Raw genomic sequence first — 21622 nt, 5'->3', positions numbered from 1 at the left:
AATTTGTTCTTGTGAACAAATCATGAAAAATAAAATCATGTTTTCCACAGAAATATTTAAGCAGCACAACTATTTTCAGCATTGATGAATGATAGTTAAAATGAATGATTTTTGAAGGATCATGTGACACAAATGATGCTGAAAATTCAGAGATAAATTAGTTAAATATATATATATAAAAAAAGTTAATTGAAATTGTAATTGTCACAATATTAGTTACTATATTTTTGATCAAATGAATGCAGCCTTGGTAAGAATAAAAGACTTTAAAAAAAAAAGTTTTGAATGGTAATTTTCTTACACACACAGTCATCATCACAGAGGCCAGAGAAGTACAGCAGTATGTTTTTTACTTATAAGTTATCACAAATACATTCACTTAAACATGTAATATGTGTCACATACAAAAGAAATCCAAAACACCTTCCCAAAACCCTCCTTTATACAGAAACACTGTTTGCGATCCTAAAACAGATACTATGTGGCTTTAGCAAATTCATAAGTTTACATACTCAATGTCCCTTCACGGCTGAACATTCTTGAGCACACATGAGTGTGTGAACAGCTGGGTGTGTGCTGGATTTGGCTCCAGTATCTCAGTGTGTGGCTCCACAGGCTCTGATAGCTGCCTCACTGTGCAAACATGTTCCTCAGGTATTACAGCTCATTAATGCAAACGTTTTGAATGCCCGCTAAAGGTCACAACACTACTCGCTATGTCTTTCTAAGGCAACTTTATCAGCATAACAGTTTTTTCCTACTTCAGGCACTAAATTGTAAAGTATTGTCTAAAAGAACGCATGTAGCAACATAGTGGTAAAACCCCTTTATACTGTTTAAATGTTAATTCTAACTCTAAACTGTACCATGTTAAATGCAAAAACTTTCTACATTCAGCCACGCCGTCTGTGGGCTTAACAGACACGTCGACTGTAAAGGCAACAAATAAATGACATTCCTAATTTAGATTTTCCTTTCCTTTCCTTTTTTACACAAATTGTCCCAAAAGACTAAGGCTGAAGACCCATTTTATCACTATGCTCCCATCTTGTGGCCAAATATGGCATACAACTAAATCTGAACAAATGAGACACTTAATGAATCATGTTAAAAAAAAACACGAAAAAACTCTTAACACACAAAAAAAAGAGCCTTATTTGGGGATTAAAAACCTTCTTAAGGTTAATCACGTAAGAAACCCTTGCCCCGTTCATATATTGCATTCTCACATTTGGTCAGAGATTTACCTGGAATATTCAGGTAATCCAGATTTTTTCACAGCATTTCTTTCCTAAGGTCCAGTGTATAAAACCATTTTGAATGGGACTGTAAAAAACTCATGTTGGCAGTTCACATGGTCCCGTGTGCAGCCGCAGCGCCCCCTGTCTGTGAAGAGCACTTAAAGTTCGAAATTCCAAAGGCATTGTATGCGGACTGGCTCTAGATGTGTAGTGGTAAGTTAGCGTGTCGTAGTAGTGATACTTGACCGGTTTGCCGTCAGGTCCATGAGCGAAAGGCCAGAAGCCGTACAGGTGGATCTCATCACAAAAGCGTGTGGCCATGGTGTACATCAGGAGTCCAGTGGTGGGCCTTTTGATCTGGACATGATTGGTCAACCAGTACCTGTAAGAAATTTGATGATTACAAACTTAAGAAGTTCATTCTTTTTTAAAATTAGTATGATCTATACTTGTAGATCAACTACATTGTTAAAATCTTCAGAAAACCTAGAAAATCAGACACACTACTGATCAAAAATACAGCAACAGTAATAGTGTGAAATATTATTACAATAAAAAAAATAATCTATTTTGATATATTTTAGAATATAATTTATCCCTGTGATGCAAAGCTGAGTTTTTAGCATCATTACTCCAGTTTTCAGTGTCACATGATCCTTCAGAAATCATTCTGATATGCTGATTAGGTGTCCAAGAAACATTTATTATTATTATCAATGTTGAAAACAGTTGTGCGGTGTAATATTTTTGTGGAAATTTGAAATATTATTTGAGATAGAAATATTTTGTAACATTATAAATGTCTTCACTGTCACCTTCTCAATTTAATTTGTCCTTTAAAGAATAATAATTCTTTAAAACTTTTGAACGGTAGTACATTAGGTTTTAAAAGAGTGACAATCTAAGGGAACATTTACACGACAATGATGTAGGCTACTAAAAACAGAAAACTTTTTCCAATGCATTTTTCGCGTACAGACGACAATGTTGTCAAAACGATCCCGTTCGCACGGATCCGTGAAAACGACTAAAAATGCTGTATTCTGCTGCCAGGCCAGTAGTTGGCGATGTCACTTTGTAAAGAAACACTATGCGCCTATAGACTGAATACATAATACGCATGACATCACCGCTTTCACAAATGCTTAATTTTGTAGTTTACACTGAGACGACAACGGTATCGTTTTCAAAAACTGAAACCTGTTTTCTAAAGTTTGCATTTTCAGGCCCCAAAACCACCGTTGTAGTGTAAATTGGCACCCAAAACACTGTTAGCTCAGCTAAGGTTATTAAAAAAGGCGCCTCAGCTGCATTTAAGCTAAATCCCCCTTTTTAAATATTCTCATGCAAGCCCCACCCACATCCAAACCTGAGGGTTGTGCAGCTCTTCCACGTTTAAAAGGAGGAGATCAGACAATTGAACAATGTCCATTAAGATGCACTGAACCCTCTCCAGTCCACTCACCCCTGAATAACCCTGAATAGGGCTCTCTCTGTGTATCCGTGAGGTGCCATTCATTCAGGACGGCTGAAGAAAAGGGGAGTCTGGAGAAAAGGAGTTTCAGATAACAAAGGGGTTTGGGATCTAATTTTTTAAAGCTACCTTTGGACTTTGTACATTTGGGCTGAGTACAATGCCTTTGTTCTGATTCATCAGGATTTAGGAGCAGTTTACACGGCACCATTTTCAAACTTAGAGATCTGGTACACAACAGCAGCATTTTGAGGGCCTGAAAACGCAAACTTCTGAAAATGGGTTTCGAAGTGCAAGTTTTTGAAAACGATACCGTTATCATCTCCATGTAAACTACAAAAACACGAATTTGTGAAAATGGTGACGTCATGTGCATGATCGTTTTTGCGGATCGATTTAACAACATTGTCATCTGTACACGTAAAATGAGTTAGTACATTACTGTCATGTAAACGTACCATAAATTTCAATTTAATAACTCCTGATAACAGTGGCAACAAACACTCTAATGATAAAAAAAAAAAAAAAAAAAACACATTCCAGCACCTGATCGCCTCTTTATTAAATAAATGAATACTCTGCTATAGTCGACTGAAGATGTGTTTTTTTTTTTACGATTTTTTTGGGTGATTTTTGCATTTATTGATTGATTGTATTAGGTACAAGATGTTTCAAAAAGTGGTAGGGACAATATCGACCCTATCAAAAAGTAACATGCTGAAAAAGCCTGTGTCGTATAAACTAGATTCTAATTTAAAATGACATGAGGGTGAGTAAATGATGGAATTTTTGTTTTTGGAAGAACTATTCCTTTACAAATATACTTCTTTTTTAAATCATTTGAACAACTACAACATATTGTTTATGGCATGTTTTCCTCAATACACCATCCACTGAACAGCTGTCTCTTACTTGACCTTTAATCTGGCCCACAGATGGATCTAAGAAAAACCATCCTCGGCTAGGTGCATTACCACGATGGTGGGTTCAGACACTGCTCTGAGGGAGGGCTGAATGACGGTCTTGAAATATGCAGAGGTCAATGGAGGAGGCAAAGGTTGAGCTATTTAAAAACCACCGACTACAATTGAGCCCAGAGGGGCTTGAATTTGTTGAGCGAACTAACAAAAGTCCTTCTGTAATATATAGATGCCTGTTAGATACATAGATGCCTGAGTGCACTTAGTGTGCGCCCTCATCCATTTACAGGAACAGTCTGTGGTCGTGGGGCAAGATGTGAATGTATTGATGCCTGAACTATAAATAGCGAGAGGCTTGATACACCTGCTTTAGCCAGCATGGATTTGAGTAGTCTTAAAGGGATAGTTCTCTGAAATGAAAATTCTGTCAATAATTACTCTCATGTCGTTCCAAACCCATAAGACTTTTGTTCGTCTTTGGAACACAAATGAAGAACTTTTTGATGAAATCTGATATATTTCTGTCCCTCCATTGACAGCAACGCAACTACCACTGTGACGCTTCAAAAAGTTCATAAAGAGATCCGAGATCGTAAAACTAATCCATATTAATTGAGCGGTTTAGTCCAAATTTTCTGAAGAGACTTGTTCACTTTATATGATGAACAGATTTAATTTAGGCTTTTATTCACATAAATATTCATCAACTCATCAGTTGTGGTAAACAGAAGCTCAAGCATGTTTGCTTGACGTGCAAGAACCAATGAGGTTCATTCTTGTCTTACGCAGCTGTTTGAGCTTCAGCAAGAACCAATGAGGTTTGTTCTCACACGTCAAGCAAGTTTAGTTGAGCTTCTGTTTATGTTTGCTGATCAATGTTTATATGTGAATAAAAGACTAAATTCAATCTGTTTATAATATAAAGCGATCAAGTCTCTTTATAAAATTTGGACTCAACCGATCTATTCACACAATCTCTTAATTAACTTTTTAAAGCATCAAACTAGTAGTTGTGCAGCTGTCAATGGAGGGACAGAAAGCTCTCAGATTTCAGCAAAAAGATCTTCACTAAAGTCTTACGGGTTTGGAATGACAGAGTGAGAAATTAATGACAGAATTGTAATTTTTGGGTGACCTAACCCTTATGCATGGGCACGTACCCTCTGACGGCATGGAGAAGGCGCAGGGAGGGGAAGGCGGTGCGGACGTTCATGGTGTGCAGAAGAATGAGGCGGATGACCCACTGCACTCGCTCCTCTCCTCCTTTAGCCATGAAGGCAGGGATCCACAGCACACTCCCACTGAGGCTCTGCAACCTGTGGACGAAGCGCTGCACCCACTCCTCACTGTTCAGGTCCTGAAAGGCACGCTGGACCACAGAAGGGTTCATGGTCACCAGACTGGTGCGCAAGCCCACATCAGCTGAATACTCCTCCACTGGAGCCAGGTTGCACCTTGGAAATGCACACACACATACAGTATATATGGTTAAGTCACAATCTCAGGTTAGGTGGCTCACCATGCATGGACACACACATTACAACCCCCAAAAGTTCAACGTTTAAACAGTGTATAACACTGATATAGTAATTCCTTTTGGTCAGCCTTAGTTATCTTAACACTTCAGCAAGCCATAAACATAATTTTATATAAACACATTAAATTTTATTTTCATATGTTATATAAACATACACATTAGACCCAAAACATTCTACACAAATATGTCAGTGCAGAGGCTAAAAGGAAGCGTTTTGCATTTTTGTGGTTGCAGAAAAAGACGCTTTAGCACAGTGGTTCTCAACCTTTTTTGGGCCAGCGCCCCCTATCCATTATCCAGGTCCCTTGCGCTCTCCATGACATGATGACGAGGAAGTATCAGCAAAGGATTAATTGATTTCTAAGCATTAGCTTACATTAGCTTTACAACTAGATATATTTATGGAGATGAGAAATAAAAACCCGCCCTCTACAGCTATGATCAGCTGTTCGGACGAACTTTCAATGTTGTTACGGAAAGGCCGAAGCTGATCGGTTGGTTTTTGTCACATGACCAGCTGTGCGCTTGCCATACTGAAAAGTTGAGATGTTTTCAACCGACCGCGTCGCTTCTATTATGAGCCTACACTGTAAAAAGTGAACAGTTGGATCAACTTAAAAAAATAACTTCAATAGGTAACACCTAAAGAAATTAAGTTCTCAACTTAAATTATCACGTTTTATCGTGAAAAATGTGATAATTTAAGTTGAGAAAACTTAATTTCTTTAGGTGTTACCAATTGAAGTAATTTTTTTAAGTTGATCCAACTGTTCACTTTTTACAGTGTACTTTTGAAATAACGAATTTGTACGCGCATAAACGCGAGTCGGCATCGCTGCCGAGTAGCACGTACCTGCACAGTACCAAGACGCCTGCAAATTTATTTACCGCTAGAGCACCAAAAGTTACGGACTGCAGCTTTCATTTATAATTAAAAAGCATGTCACTAAAAGCCAATAACAGATTTGATTTGACTGAACAGTGGGAACATTATTATCATAGTTTCCCAGAGAGCAAAAAAGTCATCTGAAGTAGAAATTAGCCTAGTGACCAGATGTCCCGAAATCTAAGCTGTTGTCCCGAATCCGGCCCTAATTGTCCCAAAAATTATACTAAAGCAAAATCTTGAGTAGATATTGTCTGATAAAACATTAAAAACTGTGCATGGAGGTTGAGTCGTCCTGCACCCAGCCCACCCGCGAATTCAGATATGCATTGATAAGTGAGCACAAGTGTCTATTTAACAACTTTCATGTCCATTTTTCAAACGAGTGCAATAGTTGAGTTCAAGGAGTTAAACTCCCATTCATTTTTTGTCCATAGGGGTATTTTTTTAAATAATAACATAACCCTAATGTCAGCAGCTACAGGGTTGTTAATCCATGTTATTACATGGCTTGGTTGAATTCCAATGTAGAATGCGGTCTGTTATTTCTTAATAACAGACCGCTGCGAAGTATAACACACCGTTGCCATGAAAAACAGAGCGTTGCTATGGATGCAGGATTCTAACCATAGAGACGGAACGGACTATTTTCTTTAGCGGAAGTAATACAATCATTTTTATATCAATAAACTCCTTTTTAAATCAATATTTTGTGTCAAATTATTATTATTATTAAAATGTAGAGCGAGGCGGTTGTTATAGCGAATACAACCCCTTCAGACTGATTCAAGACCCCTCCGCTTCACGTCGGTGTCCTGATCAGCCTGTCGGGGTTGTATTCGCTGTAACAACCGCCTCGCTCTACGTTATCCCTTACGTATATGCTCTTGTTGAACTTCAGCACTTTTTTCTTTATTCATGGTAGTGTCATTGGGCAGACCCACACGTGGATAGTCTCAGGATGCACGACACAGGTCTCATGGATGACCTTCACACCAGACTTGCTTCATTTTAAAACAAGTAATTTATCTTACTATAAAATACAGCATAATATTACACTATGCATTAGTCATACGTGCAGAATACTCCAAAAGACTAAGCAAGCACCTTTTACAGCTCATCCTATCATTTAACTTAAAAAAAAATGAAAAAACACAGAGGTGACTTTAAAGCAAATACCAAGCAGGGTGCTGGCATTATCATCTTGCCACAATACCTGGAAAAACCTTTCAACACTGGCACCATGCCGACTGCCGAGGCTTAGCTGTCACAGTCACACTCCCACACAGTTTTGTCCTTGCCCAGTGGAACAGCCATGCCAACCACACAAGAGGGATTTAAGTTCCTACATTACTTAATCTTTGAGGCTCTATATGTCCCTGGACTGGGGTTGAATGACATCAATGTCCTAGAGCACATCTGGGCTGATGAGACTCATTTAGGATTGAGAATTTCACAGTATTACACTACTGTAGGCATCACATGAAGCACACTTGCTGGTATTTTAAGCAAGCAGCTTTCGGCCATAGGCAGAACATTTTACAGGCAAGTGAACTTTAGTCACTTTCAGAAAACAGCCTAATTACGTTTCCAAGGCTATGGCTTAGTATGACTTGTACAAATGTCATATTTGCTCAGCTGGTCACAAATTGCAGTATGCATCACCCTTCAGTTCTGAAAGACTGAAGACTTTGTGAGTCGAGCCTGGTAGTACTACTGACAGATATTTCAAAAGTGTATTTTGTCACGTACAGCTGTTACAGCAAGCTGTTTGAAACAGTATTTAAAGCAGTGATTCCCAAACATGGAGGGGGGAGCGGCAAGGGATAGTGTACAGTCAGCATTGTTATGCAAAAGACACCCCTTCAAGGTGATTGAAGACCACGTTGCGAAATTATCCCGCTTATTATGTTGTGTGGCTACCTGCCACATAAATAAATAATTGAACAAAATATTAATTTGACATTTTATTACCTCAAGATAACTTGAGACACCTGCTTGAACGGTCTGAAGCAGTTGTTGTTGTGGAATAACAGACCGCTAAAGGGCACGACTGAAGAATCAGAATTGATTGCAGGGAGCCGTGCAAAAAATATAACGACCCATGGTTCAGCACTAAGCATGGACAAGTTTGTGAAAGGCCTGCCAGTGCCAGGTAAACGTAAAGCAGATGATGAATCTACTTTAAACATCACAACTACGTGTTTTCACCAGACGCAAACGGCACGACACGACAAAAGCTAACAGAACTCATTATAAACAGTATTGCTGTCTACACTGAATGTGGTGTGTCGCGACAAATTCCGTCAGTTAACTGTTGCCCCGTTACATTTCTGACGTACTCCAAGGCAAGAAAATATGATGAGGCATATCTCGCCCTCAGATTCACCAGTACAATGGATAATGAAGAGACACCACAGTGTGTTGTGTGCCTCAAAATGGAGTAATTACTTTTTTAGGAGCTTGTTTTATAAAAAAGCTCTACATTGCTAGTTATGACATAATTATTCTTTACAGCTAGTTTAGGTTGGTTTGTTGTTTGATTCAAGATGAGAACATTTACTAACTATCTAAGTTACATCACAGGTTGTCAACGGACGTTGAATGTGACAGAAGACAGATGTTTACCTAATGACAAAGTCATGTGAATCAATCTCTCTGCCGCAGCTGCTATTCAGTAATATCCCAGAGTTCCCTACGATGGCACATTGTTTGTAATGCTGGTTCTTCATGGGGGACACCGTCGGCAACAGTTGGTACAGGTTCTCAGAGATGTTTGTGGTGCTCTGGCGGTCAAATATATAATGAATTACATCCCCCGGTTTAAAGGTGCTCTTAAGAATTGAGATGTCCCTCTCAGCATCCAGGAACCTCAAAATGTTTTTCCTGGAGGGAAAGTGAAAAATCATAACGCTTTATGAATATAGAAGTTTTAACAGGGAACCACATTATACATTCTTCAGAAATGTCATACTGTGCATTTGAAAAATATCGAGCCATACCTGATGAGGTTAGACAGGGTTCTGTTGAAAGTCCATTCAGGTGAAGATGAATTGCAGGTTTTGCTCTTTATTCCTGGCAGTGGAATTGAAGAGGAGACTTTGCTCTTTCTATAGGTAACTAGAGTAGTAGGGACAGCATTCAGGACTGAATTTCTGAAGAAAAGAAAGATTGTAACAGTGTGTTTATATGCACTTACCATACATCAGTATTAGCAACTTAGACACGGCTACAAATATCATCTGATGTGTTTTGGTAAACCGTGAAATCAATTCTCAAAACCCTGATGAAACCGTAATGCAGAACAAACAACAGATCTTGAGAACATTTTAAATTCTCACTGATATTATAGTTTTAGTAATTTAAAAACGAAATGTAAAGAAACAGAAAATAGAACACATTTAAAATTTAAATTTCTTGTATTAGTTTTAGAGGGCTAAAACAAAACAGACTTAAATATTTGTCTGGAAGCAACAATGACATTTTCTCTGGAAACATAAATCATAAACGATATAACAAATCAGATTACAAACCTGTCGGACTGAAAGACAAAGCTTTTTAAGTGAAATCTCTGCGAATCCTCAATGTTCCTAAGAGCAGAAGGCAGAAAATATTCATCATCTTTATCCAGTAATATGACCATTAATAATGCTCTGAAATCACATCAGTGAGTAGATATTTGAGAAAGAGGCAATTAGACCTCAGACTGGAACAAATACGTCAAATTTAATTGGGATGATGATCATTATTATTTAGCACTTTTATGCGAGCCATTCCACTTATATGAACTCTTTTTCATGGTACAAATCCAAGGACATGGCTAGTGTGTTTTAACCCTTGTTATTTATGAATCATTTCATCAACTCATTACAACAATTATTTCAGCCATTACTAGCACAGAGGATGTTTAGAAGGAAGATTTACAACAACAACCAAAAGCAATTTCTTGAAACTGTTTGAGATGGTCAGATACATGTAAACAAATATGTTGGTCATTGTGAACTCAAACAGAAGCAGCAATTAAAAAAACATTACAATTTATATTCATACTTTAAGGAATCACATTAATATAACGGCAAGGATTAGAGCCGTTCACATACCTACTGGGTGCCAATTGAGCAAATCAGTCCTATTTGTCTACCATTCACTGCAATGTTCTCCATCTTTCCCCCAAAGTCATGGCTACGTGCATTATTAAGCAGACAGAGCATTGATCTCTTAAAATTCTGGGGAGCAGCTTGAAATGTAGATTTAATGGTGGTGTTGCTTCAAAGCACTTATAACTGTTCTGAGAGATACCCCTTAGATCCTTTGTTTGATACTGCAATTTAGAATATAATTCCATAAATTATAAATCTTACCAATAACTTAAGCAAAAGATAGATCATAAGTGTCATCTAATGCCTTCTGACAGCTAGTAAACGAGGTGTGAAATTTCCGAATTGGGATTTGTCTCTGGGATATATTGGGTTTGCAAATATGAGGGAGGAAATATTCCCTTTGCATGCTTAATGGATAAACTGTAATTAGTGCGGCAGAAACATGAAATAAAATATCACGGTACAGAGCAAACAAGCCAAATACTTTGCATAAAACGCCAAATGGCATTTCAAAGTATCTATTTAAAAATGAATGACTACATGTCTTGGCGGCACACTCTTGTTTTCTCATGCAATTATTCTTGCAATTAATCCATCTATGCACAAACATTCTTCTCACTCAGGAGCTTTAAAGTGTATGTCCCGAGACAGCAAGATTTGCAATTATGTAAGCCTGAGGATTTCTGCTACAGGGTTCAATTATAGCTGAGGAAAGACACTGTTCATTTTGGTCCCCAATCTGTAGCTTTAAAGCTACAAATCAAACAGTAATCCTCTATATGCCACAGACCACAGATCAGACTGTCTTTTCACTTGCATGAATGGGTGCAAACAGAACACACTCAAGAGTAGAACAAAACCACAGACCAACAGCCATCCGTCACAGAGCAGCAGGGTCAGCTGCGTTTATTTGATGGCTCCCATACAAGGTTTCACACTCAGCAAAAGTCTGAATGACACATTTTGGAGATCAGCCAAGAATAAATAAGAAACTATGTATATTCAGCAAAACCAGTTCCAAAATGCATACACGGATTGATCGCTCTGCTGATAACTTAATCTGAATGGATAAGAGATTAACCAAAAAGGGTCAGTTTTCATTAAAAATATCTTCATCTGCATTCCAAATATGAGCGAACGTCTTGTGGCAGGGGTGTCCAAACTCAGTGTCCAGCAGAGTTTAGCTCCAACTTGCTTTAACTCACTTGCCTGAAAGTTTCTAGTATGCCTAGTAAGACCTTGATTGGCTGCTTCAGTGGTGAAACTGAAAACTCTGCAGGACAGTGGTCCTCCGGGAGCAGGATTGGACACCCCTGCCTTAAGGCTTTGGAACAACATGAGGAGGATGAGAAACTGATTTTGGGTGAACTAACCGTTTAAAGGCTTTAAAATATCAAACATCCCCTCCAGAATGTACAGAATCTTCTATCAAATTGATGTGATATCAAACATGTGAGGTGTTCCCTCAAATTAAAGTCCCACATCCACAGACTGTGGCTTTGCAAACAATAGTCCTCGGGACAACACATTGTCTCCCTCCTTTGACTAGACACAGTATTACACTGATTGATGAAAGATCAAGCCAATCCTGCTGAAAAATACAGTTTAAAATGTATAGTCTGTGTTTTGGAACGTTCTAGCTGGTCTAAGCTGGTTGATTGCTGGGCCAAAGTGGTTATTTACTGGGCCAAGCCAATCATTAGCAGGTCCAAGGTGGTCATTAAGTTGGCCCAATGTGCACATTATCTCAGACTAGCAACAAATCAGCTCTGTAGGGTGGTCAGGCTGGTTTTTGGAATACCGTAGCTGGTCAGACTACTGAACAGCTTAGACCAGGGGTTTTCAAACTGGGGTCCAGGGACCCTCCGGGGAACGCAAGATAGGGGGTCCTTGGAAATGTAAAAAAAAAGAAGAAGAAAAAGTAAAAATGTATTTATTAATTCTTTTGAATTAAAATAAATTAAAAACTTGATTTAAATCAATAAAAACTTATTAAAACAAATAAAAATGTTTAAATACACAAAAAATAATATACCAGTACAATAGCCAAGAGGAGGGGGAAAACCTGGTTTAGACCACCTAATGATGACCAACTAGAAACCAGTTCTTTTCCAAAAAACTGATTTTTCCAGACAAATAATAATAATTAGGTAGATAAAATACACAGTTATTTTCTGTTTTCTCGTGTAGCCTATATTCATATCAAGCCAATAGCCAACAGCCCATAGTCCTAAATGGACTGTCCATTGTTTGGGCTTCTATACAAAGTCTCTCTTGAGAAAATCAAAGCTAGGTAGACATAGGTCCTAAACAAAAACATCACATAAACATAGAGTACAGCTGTGCGTTAAAACAAATAGAAAGACAAAAAGAGAATGTTATATTTAGGCTTACTGTTTTGTTTATTGTAGGTTAATCGAATTCAAGGCTACTTACGCGATTTCTTCCTCCACTTCCGATATATCAGATATAATAACAAATATAACCAGGGCTGTCCCGATTCCAAACATCAGTATTCGGAATTCAAAAGACATGACTTGACCGCCGTGCGATTCTACAAATGCGTTGAACTATAAAGCGCAATAGAAATCTGTTCTTCTTTCACACTGGGCTCTTACGCAGGGCAACACATGTAATGTTCCTCCGTCTCCTCGACAAAGCTGGACCCATTCTAATAGTCCGTGCAGGTTAACGAACAGTTGTCTGCGTTAAATCGGCTATCACGTCCATCAGCTTCTTCCACCTTTACGAAAGTAGTGAAGGGAGGGATACGGCAAACGTGAACGTCCTTTCTTCTCTTCTACTCCTGCCGCTACTCCTCGGAGATCTGGTTGGTGGCAGTTCCCTTGAAACTTTGCCTGCAAGGTGCATAAACTCACATATGAATGTAATGCATTCAGATAAACTGCGTTCTTGGAAGGCTATATAGAGGAAGAGGCGTGCATTTAAAATTGAATATGAAATATGAATCCACCTCTCTGTCTTGCTCTCTTTGTTTCTATTTGACAAAGACAGACGTTTGGTTTTCTACGGTGAGGACTTTCTATTGACTTCTATATTAAGCTAATGGTCTCAATAAAATGGCTAATGGTTATTAGGCTATAACATCTAATCCCACAACCGTGTCCTAACCAGGTGCGACGCGACAGGCTTACAAGGCATTTGTCTGTCCACAATGAACCCGAAAACAGCTGCACGACGCGACATAATCAATCACAAAACACAGCCAATCAGAACCGTTCTCTCCGTTTGAACGCTCTCTCACGCTGCACAACATCCACGACTTTCATTTTATGGTTTTCTCTTTGGAACTTTAGCCTATACAATATTTCTCAACTTCCAGCCTTACCTTATTCGTGTTTGAGTTTTAAAGTCACCATGAAATCAACTTAGGCATTTTCACATGGAATATTACGGTAGGCTATTTATTATAAATTACTTATCTGTGAAGATCATATTATTATTTTTAATGTAAGTGCCCTCTTAATGTTCCTTCTTGCAAAAAAAACATTTATTTTCTTCACTGATGACGTGTTTATTGACGTGAGGGCGGAATAACCTGTCAATCACATGAGATTACAGCAAAAGCAAATGACAATGATCTAACGATCCGATCAAAAATGAAGTCCTGTCTACTTTTTTCACTTGCATATGTCAAAACAGGGAAGAAAAGACTATCACTTCTGTTTCACGCTGTCTGGAGCAGTAATTTGGTCTAATGAGAATTCCGTGTGGGCAGGGCTACGCAATGTCAAGAAACGTTCAGTGTAGCCTATTTTCACAGGAGAAATCCAATAATTTCAATAGAAATCCATGCAATCACAAATTTCATTTAGGGGGAAGCTGCAGATTTCACAACGGGGTCAAGTTTGGCATGCAGATTCACCACACCTGACTTTATTTGCTTTATTTGATAGTGACTTCTGTATGCCTCATATATTGCTACGCAATTGAAAATAGACCATGAACCTCTTTTGTCAGCGAAATTCTACCGATTTTGCTAATGTGACCACATTTTAACAGTTTTTGTAAATAAAAATATGGTGGATATTGCTGTGTATTTATATGGAAACAATAGTAAGAGCAATGCGGTATTATACATCTGAGCATCGCCTGTCATAGCTGGTTAGAAAACTAATTTACTTGCTGGAGGTCACAATGTCACTGTGCTAATGTGGTTTTGCTTTCATTGTGGGGACATTTGGTCATTTAACCCCGGCTACAGCACACACACAGACTGACAAAAGCACCTGCTGCTTCAGCCAACAGTCCGTTCATCGTCTCTGATTTAATTGGAAGGTAGTAAAATGTGTTTTTGTCAGCTGGATATTTCAGTGATCTACAACCCTAACACAATTAGGCAGTATAATTGTTTAATAGCTAAGATTGACTGGTTATTATCATCACTTAGCACACCAGATTTTATGGGAGGTATTACAATTTGCTGTGTGCACCCAGCAGACATATCTAGAAAAAAAAAAACCTGACAAAATTTTACTTATGTGAAGAACATGGATGACAGTTTTCACCGTCTTCCATCCTCAGGAATACACTGACATATCATTTCTAAACCTACACATGAAGAAGCTTCTAGCACTGTGAAAGGTTTATGTTTATATCACTGTTTCCTGCCAGGTCTAACTCCCCCAATGCTTATGAAAATATGCTGCTTGTGTAGGCCAGTGTAAGTTTGTATTAGGTAATACTGATATAACAGTAAAGTGGGACACTGTGGGATGTTTATTCTATTTATTATGATGCATGTATGATTCAAAAATGCATTGATTTATGATTCAAATATGCATCATACATCACTGTCATCCAATGCATATTTAGGCTGAACCTAATACTGTTTTTACACATAATGATGGAAGAGTAAACTGAAAGGGTCCCACTTTACCTGTATTCAACCTATTAACTGATAGTTGTATATGTCCCATTTTTCATCTTAGATAGACAGACAGACAGACAGACAGACAGACAGAAGGAATCTTATTGGAATCATCCTGATAAATGCATGTTCACCGTGCTGCCAGAGATGACCTAGAAATGGTGATATCCGTGGAGAAAAGAGTAAGGAAAGGGAAAAGGGGGTCATCTTTCTGCCATATTTTTAATTTGTCCTCACAATTGCTTCGTAGGGAGTCTGTATGCATGATGGGTTGTGAAAACCCTTTGACTAACATTTTGCTTATTGTGTGTAATATATGTGTAGTGTAATATCTACTACCTGTCAGTGAAAATGCTAGCGAAGTGAAAGAGATTTGTATAGGTTATAAGTCAAATTTCATGTAACTGTCTTAAAAGGTATAACTTTCAAAATTGTTTGTAGGTCTTTTTTTCCTCATCTTACCAATTTGGACCAGGCTCTTGAAGCAGTCGGAGAGTCAGCAGAGCTGCCTGCAAATAAATGAGCAACATTTTATGTCAGTGAGTCACAGCAGTTCTTGAATGCCTTGAGCCGATATAATTCATCTGCTGCAACATTAAGGTGGAAAATAGTGCCCATATTTCCATCAGCTCAGTGTGCCATTGCACCGGACCGAGCTTAGCTCCACATATGCAACTTGTATATCAAGTTATCCAACGGAAAATGACCATGCTCCATATCCAATCTGCTTCTAAGGATTTCATGAAGGCAAGTAATGGGTTTTTGTAATGCTTTTAAATAATCTCCCCCTGCGTCCACACACAAACTGCTCAACGCTCAGCCACAGGGAAGGAAAATAATTTATGTAAGATGGTATTTTGAAACAAAGAATGTTTGACACGTTTTCTTCACGTGAAAAATCTCTTCCTGAGACTTTCTACAGCGATTTGTATAATTGCACAATATGGTGACATTAGTTAACCTGTTAGATTAGCTAACATGAACTAACAATAAAAACAATTCTGTGGCATTTATTATAAGTTCATGTTAATTTCAACATTTATTAATACATTACTAAAATTAAAAGTTGTATCAACATTAGGTTATGGATCTGAGCTAGCATGAACTAATGTGGACAGTTGTAGTATTTTTATGGACCCTGGGATCTCAGAAGCTGAAGGCCTTATGCGCCTGAGAAAGAGGCGTGCACGCCTGTTCAACTCTTTCGAGTTTTGTGTTTGAAGTGAACTTCCGTTTTTGCGGTAGCCATGTATTTTTCTATTGCATCGCTGTCGAGGAATAATTAGCTGGTGAAGTGGATTTACTTATTGTAGAGTTAAATTATCCTGAGCAATGTAATGTTTAAAACGGATGTCATATCAGATGTCAGGAGACCAGGAAGATTTCAAAACGAGCGGTTCATTCATAAATCAGTAAGAACTTACCTTTATATGCGGTGGAAATACAAACCGGAAGAACATGCGACGTGAAGAGGAGACGACAGCAAATTACACTCACCTAAAGTATTATTAGGAACACCATAATACTGTGTTTGACCCCCTTTCGCCTTCAGAACTGCCTTAATTCTACATGGCATTGATTCAACAAGGTGCTGAAAGCATTCTTTAGAAATGTTGGCCCATATTGATAGGATAGCATCTTGCAGTTGATGGAGATTTGTGGGATGCACATCCAGGGCACAAAGCTCCCGTTCCACCACATCCCAAAGATGCTCTATTGGGTTGAGATCTGGTGACTGTGGGGGCCATTTTAGTACAGTGAACTCATTGTCATGTTCAAGAAACCAATTTGAAATGATTCGAGCTTTGTGACATGGTGCATTATCCTGCTGGAAGTAGCCATCAGAGGATGGGTACATGGTGGTCATAAAGGGATGGACATGGTCAGAAACAATGCTCAGGTAGGCCGTGGCATTTAAACGATGCCCAACTGGCACTAAGGGGCCTAAAGTGTGCCAAGAAAACATCCCCCACACCATTACACCACCACCACCAGCCTGCACAGTGGTAACAAGGCATGATGGATCCATGTTCTCATTCTGTTTACGCCAAATTCTGACTCTACCATCTGAATGTCTCAACAGAAATCGAGACTCATCAGACCAGGCAACATTTTTCCAGTCTTCAACTGTCCAATTTTGGTGAGCTCGTGCAAATTGTAGCCTCTTTTTCCTATTTGTAGTGGAGATGAGTGGTACCCGGTGGGGTCTTCTGCTGTTGTAGCCCATCCGCCTCAAGGTTGTGCGTGTTGTGGCTTCACAAATGCTTTGCTGCATCCCTCGGTTGTAACGAGTGGTTATTTCAGTCAAAGTTGCTCTTCTATCAGCTTGAATCAGTCGGGCCATTCTCCTCTGACCTCTAGCATCAACAAGGCATTTTCGTCTTGACCAGGACCACACCCCTAAATGCACTGAAGCAACTGCCATGTGATTGGTTGATTAGATAATTGCATTAATGAGAAATTGAACAGGTGTTCCTAATAATCCTTTAGGTGAGTGTATAATTTTTGTATTTCCATTGGCTCCAATAACAACTTTCTAAAAGAGGGAAAAAATATCGAGAGATTGATTACGTTGGTCAGAAGAGAGAAAAGTGTCAAATTTGCCGTCGTTGTATTAGAAATGTATTTAGATTTAAATCGTATTTTAAATCGTTTTTTTTTTTTTTTGTAATTTACTGACAAGGTAACACAATATATCATTATAAATGTGTATTCATTTGTTTTAAAATGAAAATATTAAATACTTTAGGCCTACTAGTTTTGCGATGAATGTGGAAACAGATGACAACGTTATCAAAATGACGTTCCGCACACTTTTCCACGTATCCGTGAAAACGATTAAAATCGCTGCCAGGCCAGTAGTTGGCGATGTCACTTTGAAAAGAAACACTACACGCTGTCGCCCATACGCTCATTTCACGCAGCCGTTATTTTTAAATCGAAAGCGAGGCTCTGGTGGGACCGGAAGTGTCGCCTTTAATCACAGGAGAGTCGTGAATGCGATGGCGTATTGTTGTGTTTAATGATGTTGTGTCAATTCTAAAACTGTACATACATTTCTTTCATACTTTAGACTATATACAGTGAATTTAATTTATAAATAAGATATTTTTTATATATATAATTAAGAAAGTAAAAAAAGAAGCAGGAATGAACTACAGTATATACATATCCTATATTGAATATTAACATCCAATAGTGTAAATCGCGGCAGCAGCTTCAGGTTGGTAGTCCAAGGCATTGTTGTTTATCTTTACTTCCGGGGTTCTTCCCACCGGAGCCTCACTTTCGATTTCAAAATGGCGGCTGCGTGAAATCCATACTGTCTATGGTGAAATCAGCATATAGACTGAACACGGTTTGCACAAATTTGCGTTTTTGTAGTTTACACAGAGATGATAATGGTATTGTTTTCAAAAATTTGCACTTTGAAACCGTTTTCAAAAGCTTGCATTTTCAGGCCCCCCAAACGGCGTTGTCGTGTAAATTAATGGCCAAACGCAAAAAAAAAAGTTTTCAGTTTTTAGTTGAACAGTGTAAACGGCCCCAAACTTCCCTTTAACACAGATTAATAAATAACAAATGAATTGCTCATTAAAGCATTATTTAACATTAATGGGACCTTAGTGTAGCCTATATGGACGACAAACAAAGTTCAAAAGAAGGAATAGGCTATTCCACAATGGTTTAATTTCCAGATTTTAGTTTTTACTTTAGCTTGTTCTGTTGTGTGTGTGTGTGTGTGTGTGTGTGTGTGCGTTGGATCCTTCGGTCTTGATCAAGCATCAAGCTTCTTCTTTTTCTCCTAAACTCAGTCTGTATTTGAGCATTTGAGCTGCTCTCAACATCTGCTTTGAACCGAACATCAAAAATACACAACACAAAGAGCCGCCTGACTAACCACCCTTCTCTCTTCTCTCTCAGAGATTACGGATGCCATTTGAAGAGTGTCAGATGTACTTTTGATTTATATTTGTGACACAGCAGACCAGCTATCTTCAGTTTAAGACGATAAATTGTTTGGACAATTTGAGCACTGGTTCTGGAGGATAATTTTCATAACCATACATTCAGCAAAGCACTGCAGCAGAACATCGACTCTATTTTGAATGACTTATTTACATAAAATATTCTGTGCATTTTCACACAAACACACCAGCCTCCTGAGAAATTAGGCCCTGTAATGAATCCTCAGATTTATCACAGTTGAATGGGATATAGCCATAGCAGTGATGGATTATTATGTGAAACAAAGCTAAAGGAATGCAACATGCATATAAACGTATAAACACAATGCCAGACCACATAGGGAAACATTGTTTGTATTCCATTATCCTCAGCACACTTTATTTTAGTGTCTTAATTACATATATGTTACATGTACTTAGTAATAACAGTAAATTATGCTTAATTACATGCAACTAACCCTTAACCAAACCCTAATCCTATAAGTGCATGTTGTTAATTAATATTACTCAGTACTTAAATATATAATTACACTGTGACAATGAAACCTTAAATAAAGTGTAACCCTTTATTTTAAGGTGTCCGTGTTACAGTGTATCTATTAAGTAGCTGAGTTATATAATGAACTACATGTATTTACTATAGGGTTAGGGATTGGTTTATGGTTAGTTGCATGTAATTATGCATAATTTATAGTTATTACTGTAGTAACTATATATCATCATGTGTAACAAGGACATAAAGTGTTACAGACATTTGATATGGTAAGGAAATTAATTAGCTCTCTAAGTTGTGCTATTGTTATACATCAATTTAGCTCTCTATTTGCTGACAATAAAAACCCTGATAAATAGTCTTGCACTGCAGAACACGAATGCTTCATATCATCATCCCTCCTGAGTATGGATCCTCTGAGATGTGTGAAAGTGGGAACTGAGCAACACCAAAGCTGTGTTTGAGATGTCAGTGTTGACAACAGTGAGGCATATTTTTAACAAGAGTAGCTTTTTAGTCTTGGCAGATGTTTTGTGTCTTCTGCAGGTGCTGATGAACAGGGCATCATGCTATAAATAAATATTTAGTACATTATTCAGTGAATATTGCCTTCATTTTGTTACTAATAAGTGCATTTAAAAAAAAAAAATTTAAATTGTTCTGCTTTGAAAACCTGGGTTATTATCGTTAACTAAAGCTAAACCCATTAAAAAATATTTTATTACTTGAAATAAAATAAACATTAATAATAAAAAAACTCATTCACATTTTCATTTAGTTTAAGTACTAAAATAACTAAAACTAAATAAACTAAAACTAAACATTATTAAAATAATACATAATCCTAATAAATATATATATACATAAAAAATATATATGGATAATATAATATAGAAAATATAAAATATAGATATAAAAAAAATCATGACAAAATATGATATAATAAAAATAACAAAAACTAAATTACAAAACTTTAACTAAAATTAACATGAAAACAGAAAATATAAGAACAAAAACTATAATAGTATATAAATGATCCTAAAATAGCACTGCTGCACATAATTTTCAGCATTTGAGCCTCTCTATTAGTTAATGGGTCTCTTTCCCTTAAGTCTTGAATCGCACTCTCCTTCCAGTTCTACTGATTCTTCGTTTATCTGTCAAGCCTGCAAAAGGGAATCTAAGCCACATCAAATAAAGACTTTAATCTTCTTATACACCAGGGCAGATTAACACGCAGTATATGTGTCACCTCACTTAAAGAGACACTGTTAAAACTGATGGAAGATAAATACTCATAAATCAGACAGAAGGATTTCATTTCAGTTCGAATGCTCCAGTAAAAAATCTCTACAGTGATTCCATACAGCCTGACATTTAGTGTCCATTAATTTAAATAAAAATAAAAAACACTTTAAGGTTATCAGGTTTATATATGACCTTTTGTTGTAAAGAGCATCTGTGTCTATGACAGGTATCAAAGGAAAGCCTTTTTACCAATAGCGGCATTGCCTCTGCTGTTGGAGATCATGGGCCACTGAGTTTAATTTCAAAAGACCATGGAGAATATTGTGCTTTTCACTTTCATATCCACAATAAATCAAGCAGTTTCTTTTTTTTTTTTCAGGACCAGCTTAATATGAAAAAAAAAAAATGTGTCCTGAATAACACTTAGGTGGAGATGCTGGTTGTATAGCTCATAAGGAGAAGGTAAAGCAAGGGCTATAATAGAAGAAGCCGAAAAACAGCCATTCTGAATCTCTTTTTTCCATAAAGTGGAAACCTCACACGAGCAGTCAAATGGCTTATAGTCATCATCTCTTCATTTTGACCTAGATTTTATAAATAACCAAATTGGGTCAATTTACATCTAGTATAATACACCCTATTATTATTATTGTATATATGTATTTATTTTTCCTACAAGCATATTATGTTAATTTGTAAATGTGTACATAATCCTACAGTTTATACCTATTTGGTTTATTTATTACTATTATTGTTATATTAATATTTGTATGTATGGTTAATTATGTCAGTGGAAAGGGTTATTGTTAACGCTTTGGAAAAGTATACAGAAAAAAAAAAAAACAAAGACAAATCTGAGATTTT

General features: G+C 37.5%; 1 protein-coding gene across 1 annotated transcript; it reads right to left on the bottom strand.

Moving 5' to 3' along the window:
• Positions 1–334: 334 nt before the first annotated feature.
• Positions 335–13341, bottom strand: st8sia2 (ST8 alpha-N-acetyl-neuraminide alpha-2,8-sialyltransferase 2). The gene is made up of 6 exons (XM_081372373.1): positions 12595–13341; positions 9592–9648; positions 9061–9213; positions 8687–8944; positions 4796–5089; positions 335–1623 (listed from the first exon to the last, which is right to left on the bottom strand). The coding sequence occupies exons 1-6, from the start codon at positions 12690–12692 to the stop codon at positions 1338–1340; spliced, it is 1146 nt and encodes a 381-aa protein (XP_081228499.1). The 5' UTR covers positions 12693–13341; the 3' UTR covers positions 335–1337.
• Between the last annotated feature and the right edge of the window lie 8281 nt (positions 13342–21622).

This window comes from Scardinius erythrophthalmus (assembly GCF_964197995.2).
Source record: "Scardinius erythrophthalmus genome assembly, chromosome: 8".
NCBI lineage: Eukaryota > Metazoa > Chordata > Actinopteri > Cypriniformes > Leuciscidae > Scardinius > Scardinius erythrophthalmus.
Note: the sequence above shows the minus strand (reverse complement) of the source record. Positions and strands in the feature narration are given on the sequence as shown.

Excerpts from the sequence above, each read along its gene's own strand:
- st8sia2 (XM_081372373.1), bottom strand. The coding sequence starts at position 12,692 with ATGTCTTTTGAATTCCGAATACTGATGTTTGGAATCGGGACAGCCCTG. Across the intron at positions 9,649-12,594 it reads GAAGTGGAGGAAGAAATCGC|GAACATTGAGGATTCGCAGA; the intron begins GTAAGTAGCCTT and ends TTCTGCTCTTAG. Across the intron at positions 1,624-4,795 it reads CTTCTCCATGCCGTCAGAGG|GTACTGGTTGACCAATCATG; the intron begins GTACGTGCCCAT and ends AATTTCTTACAG.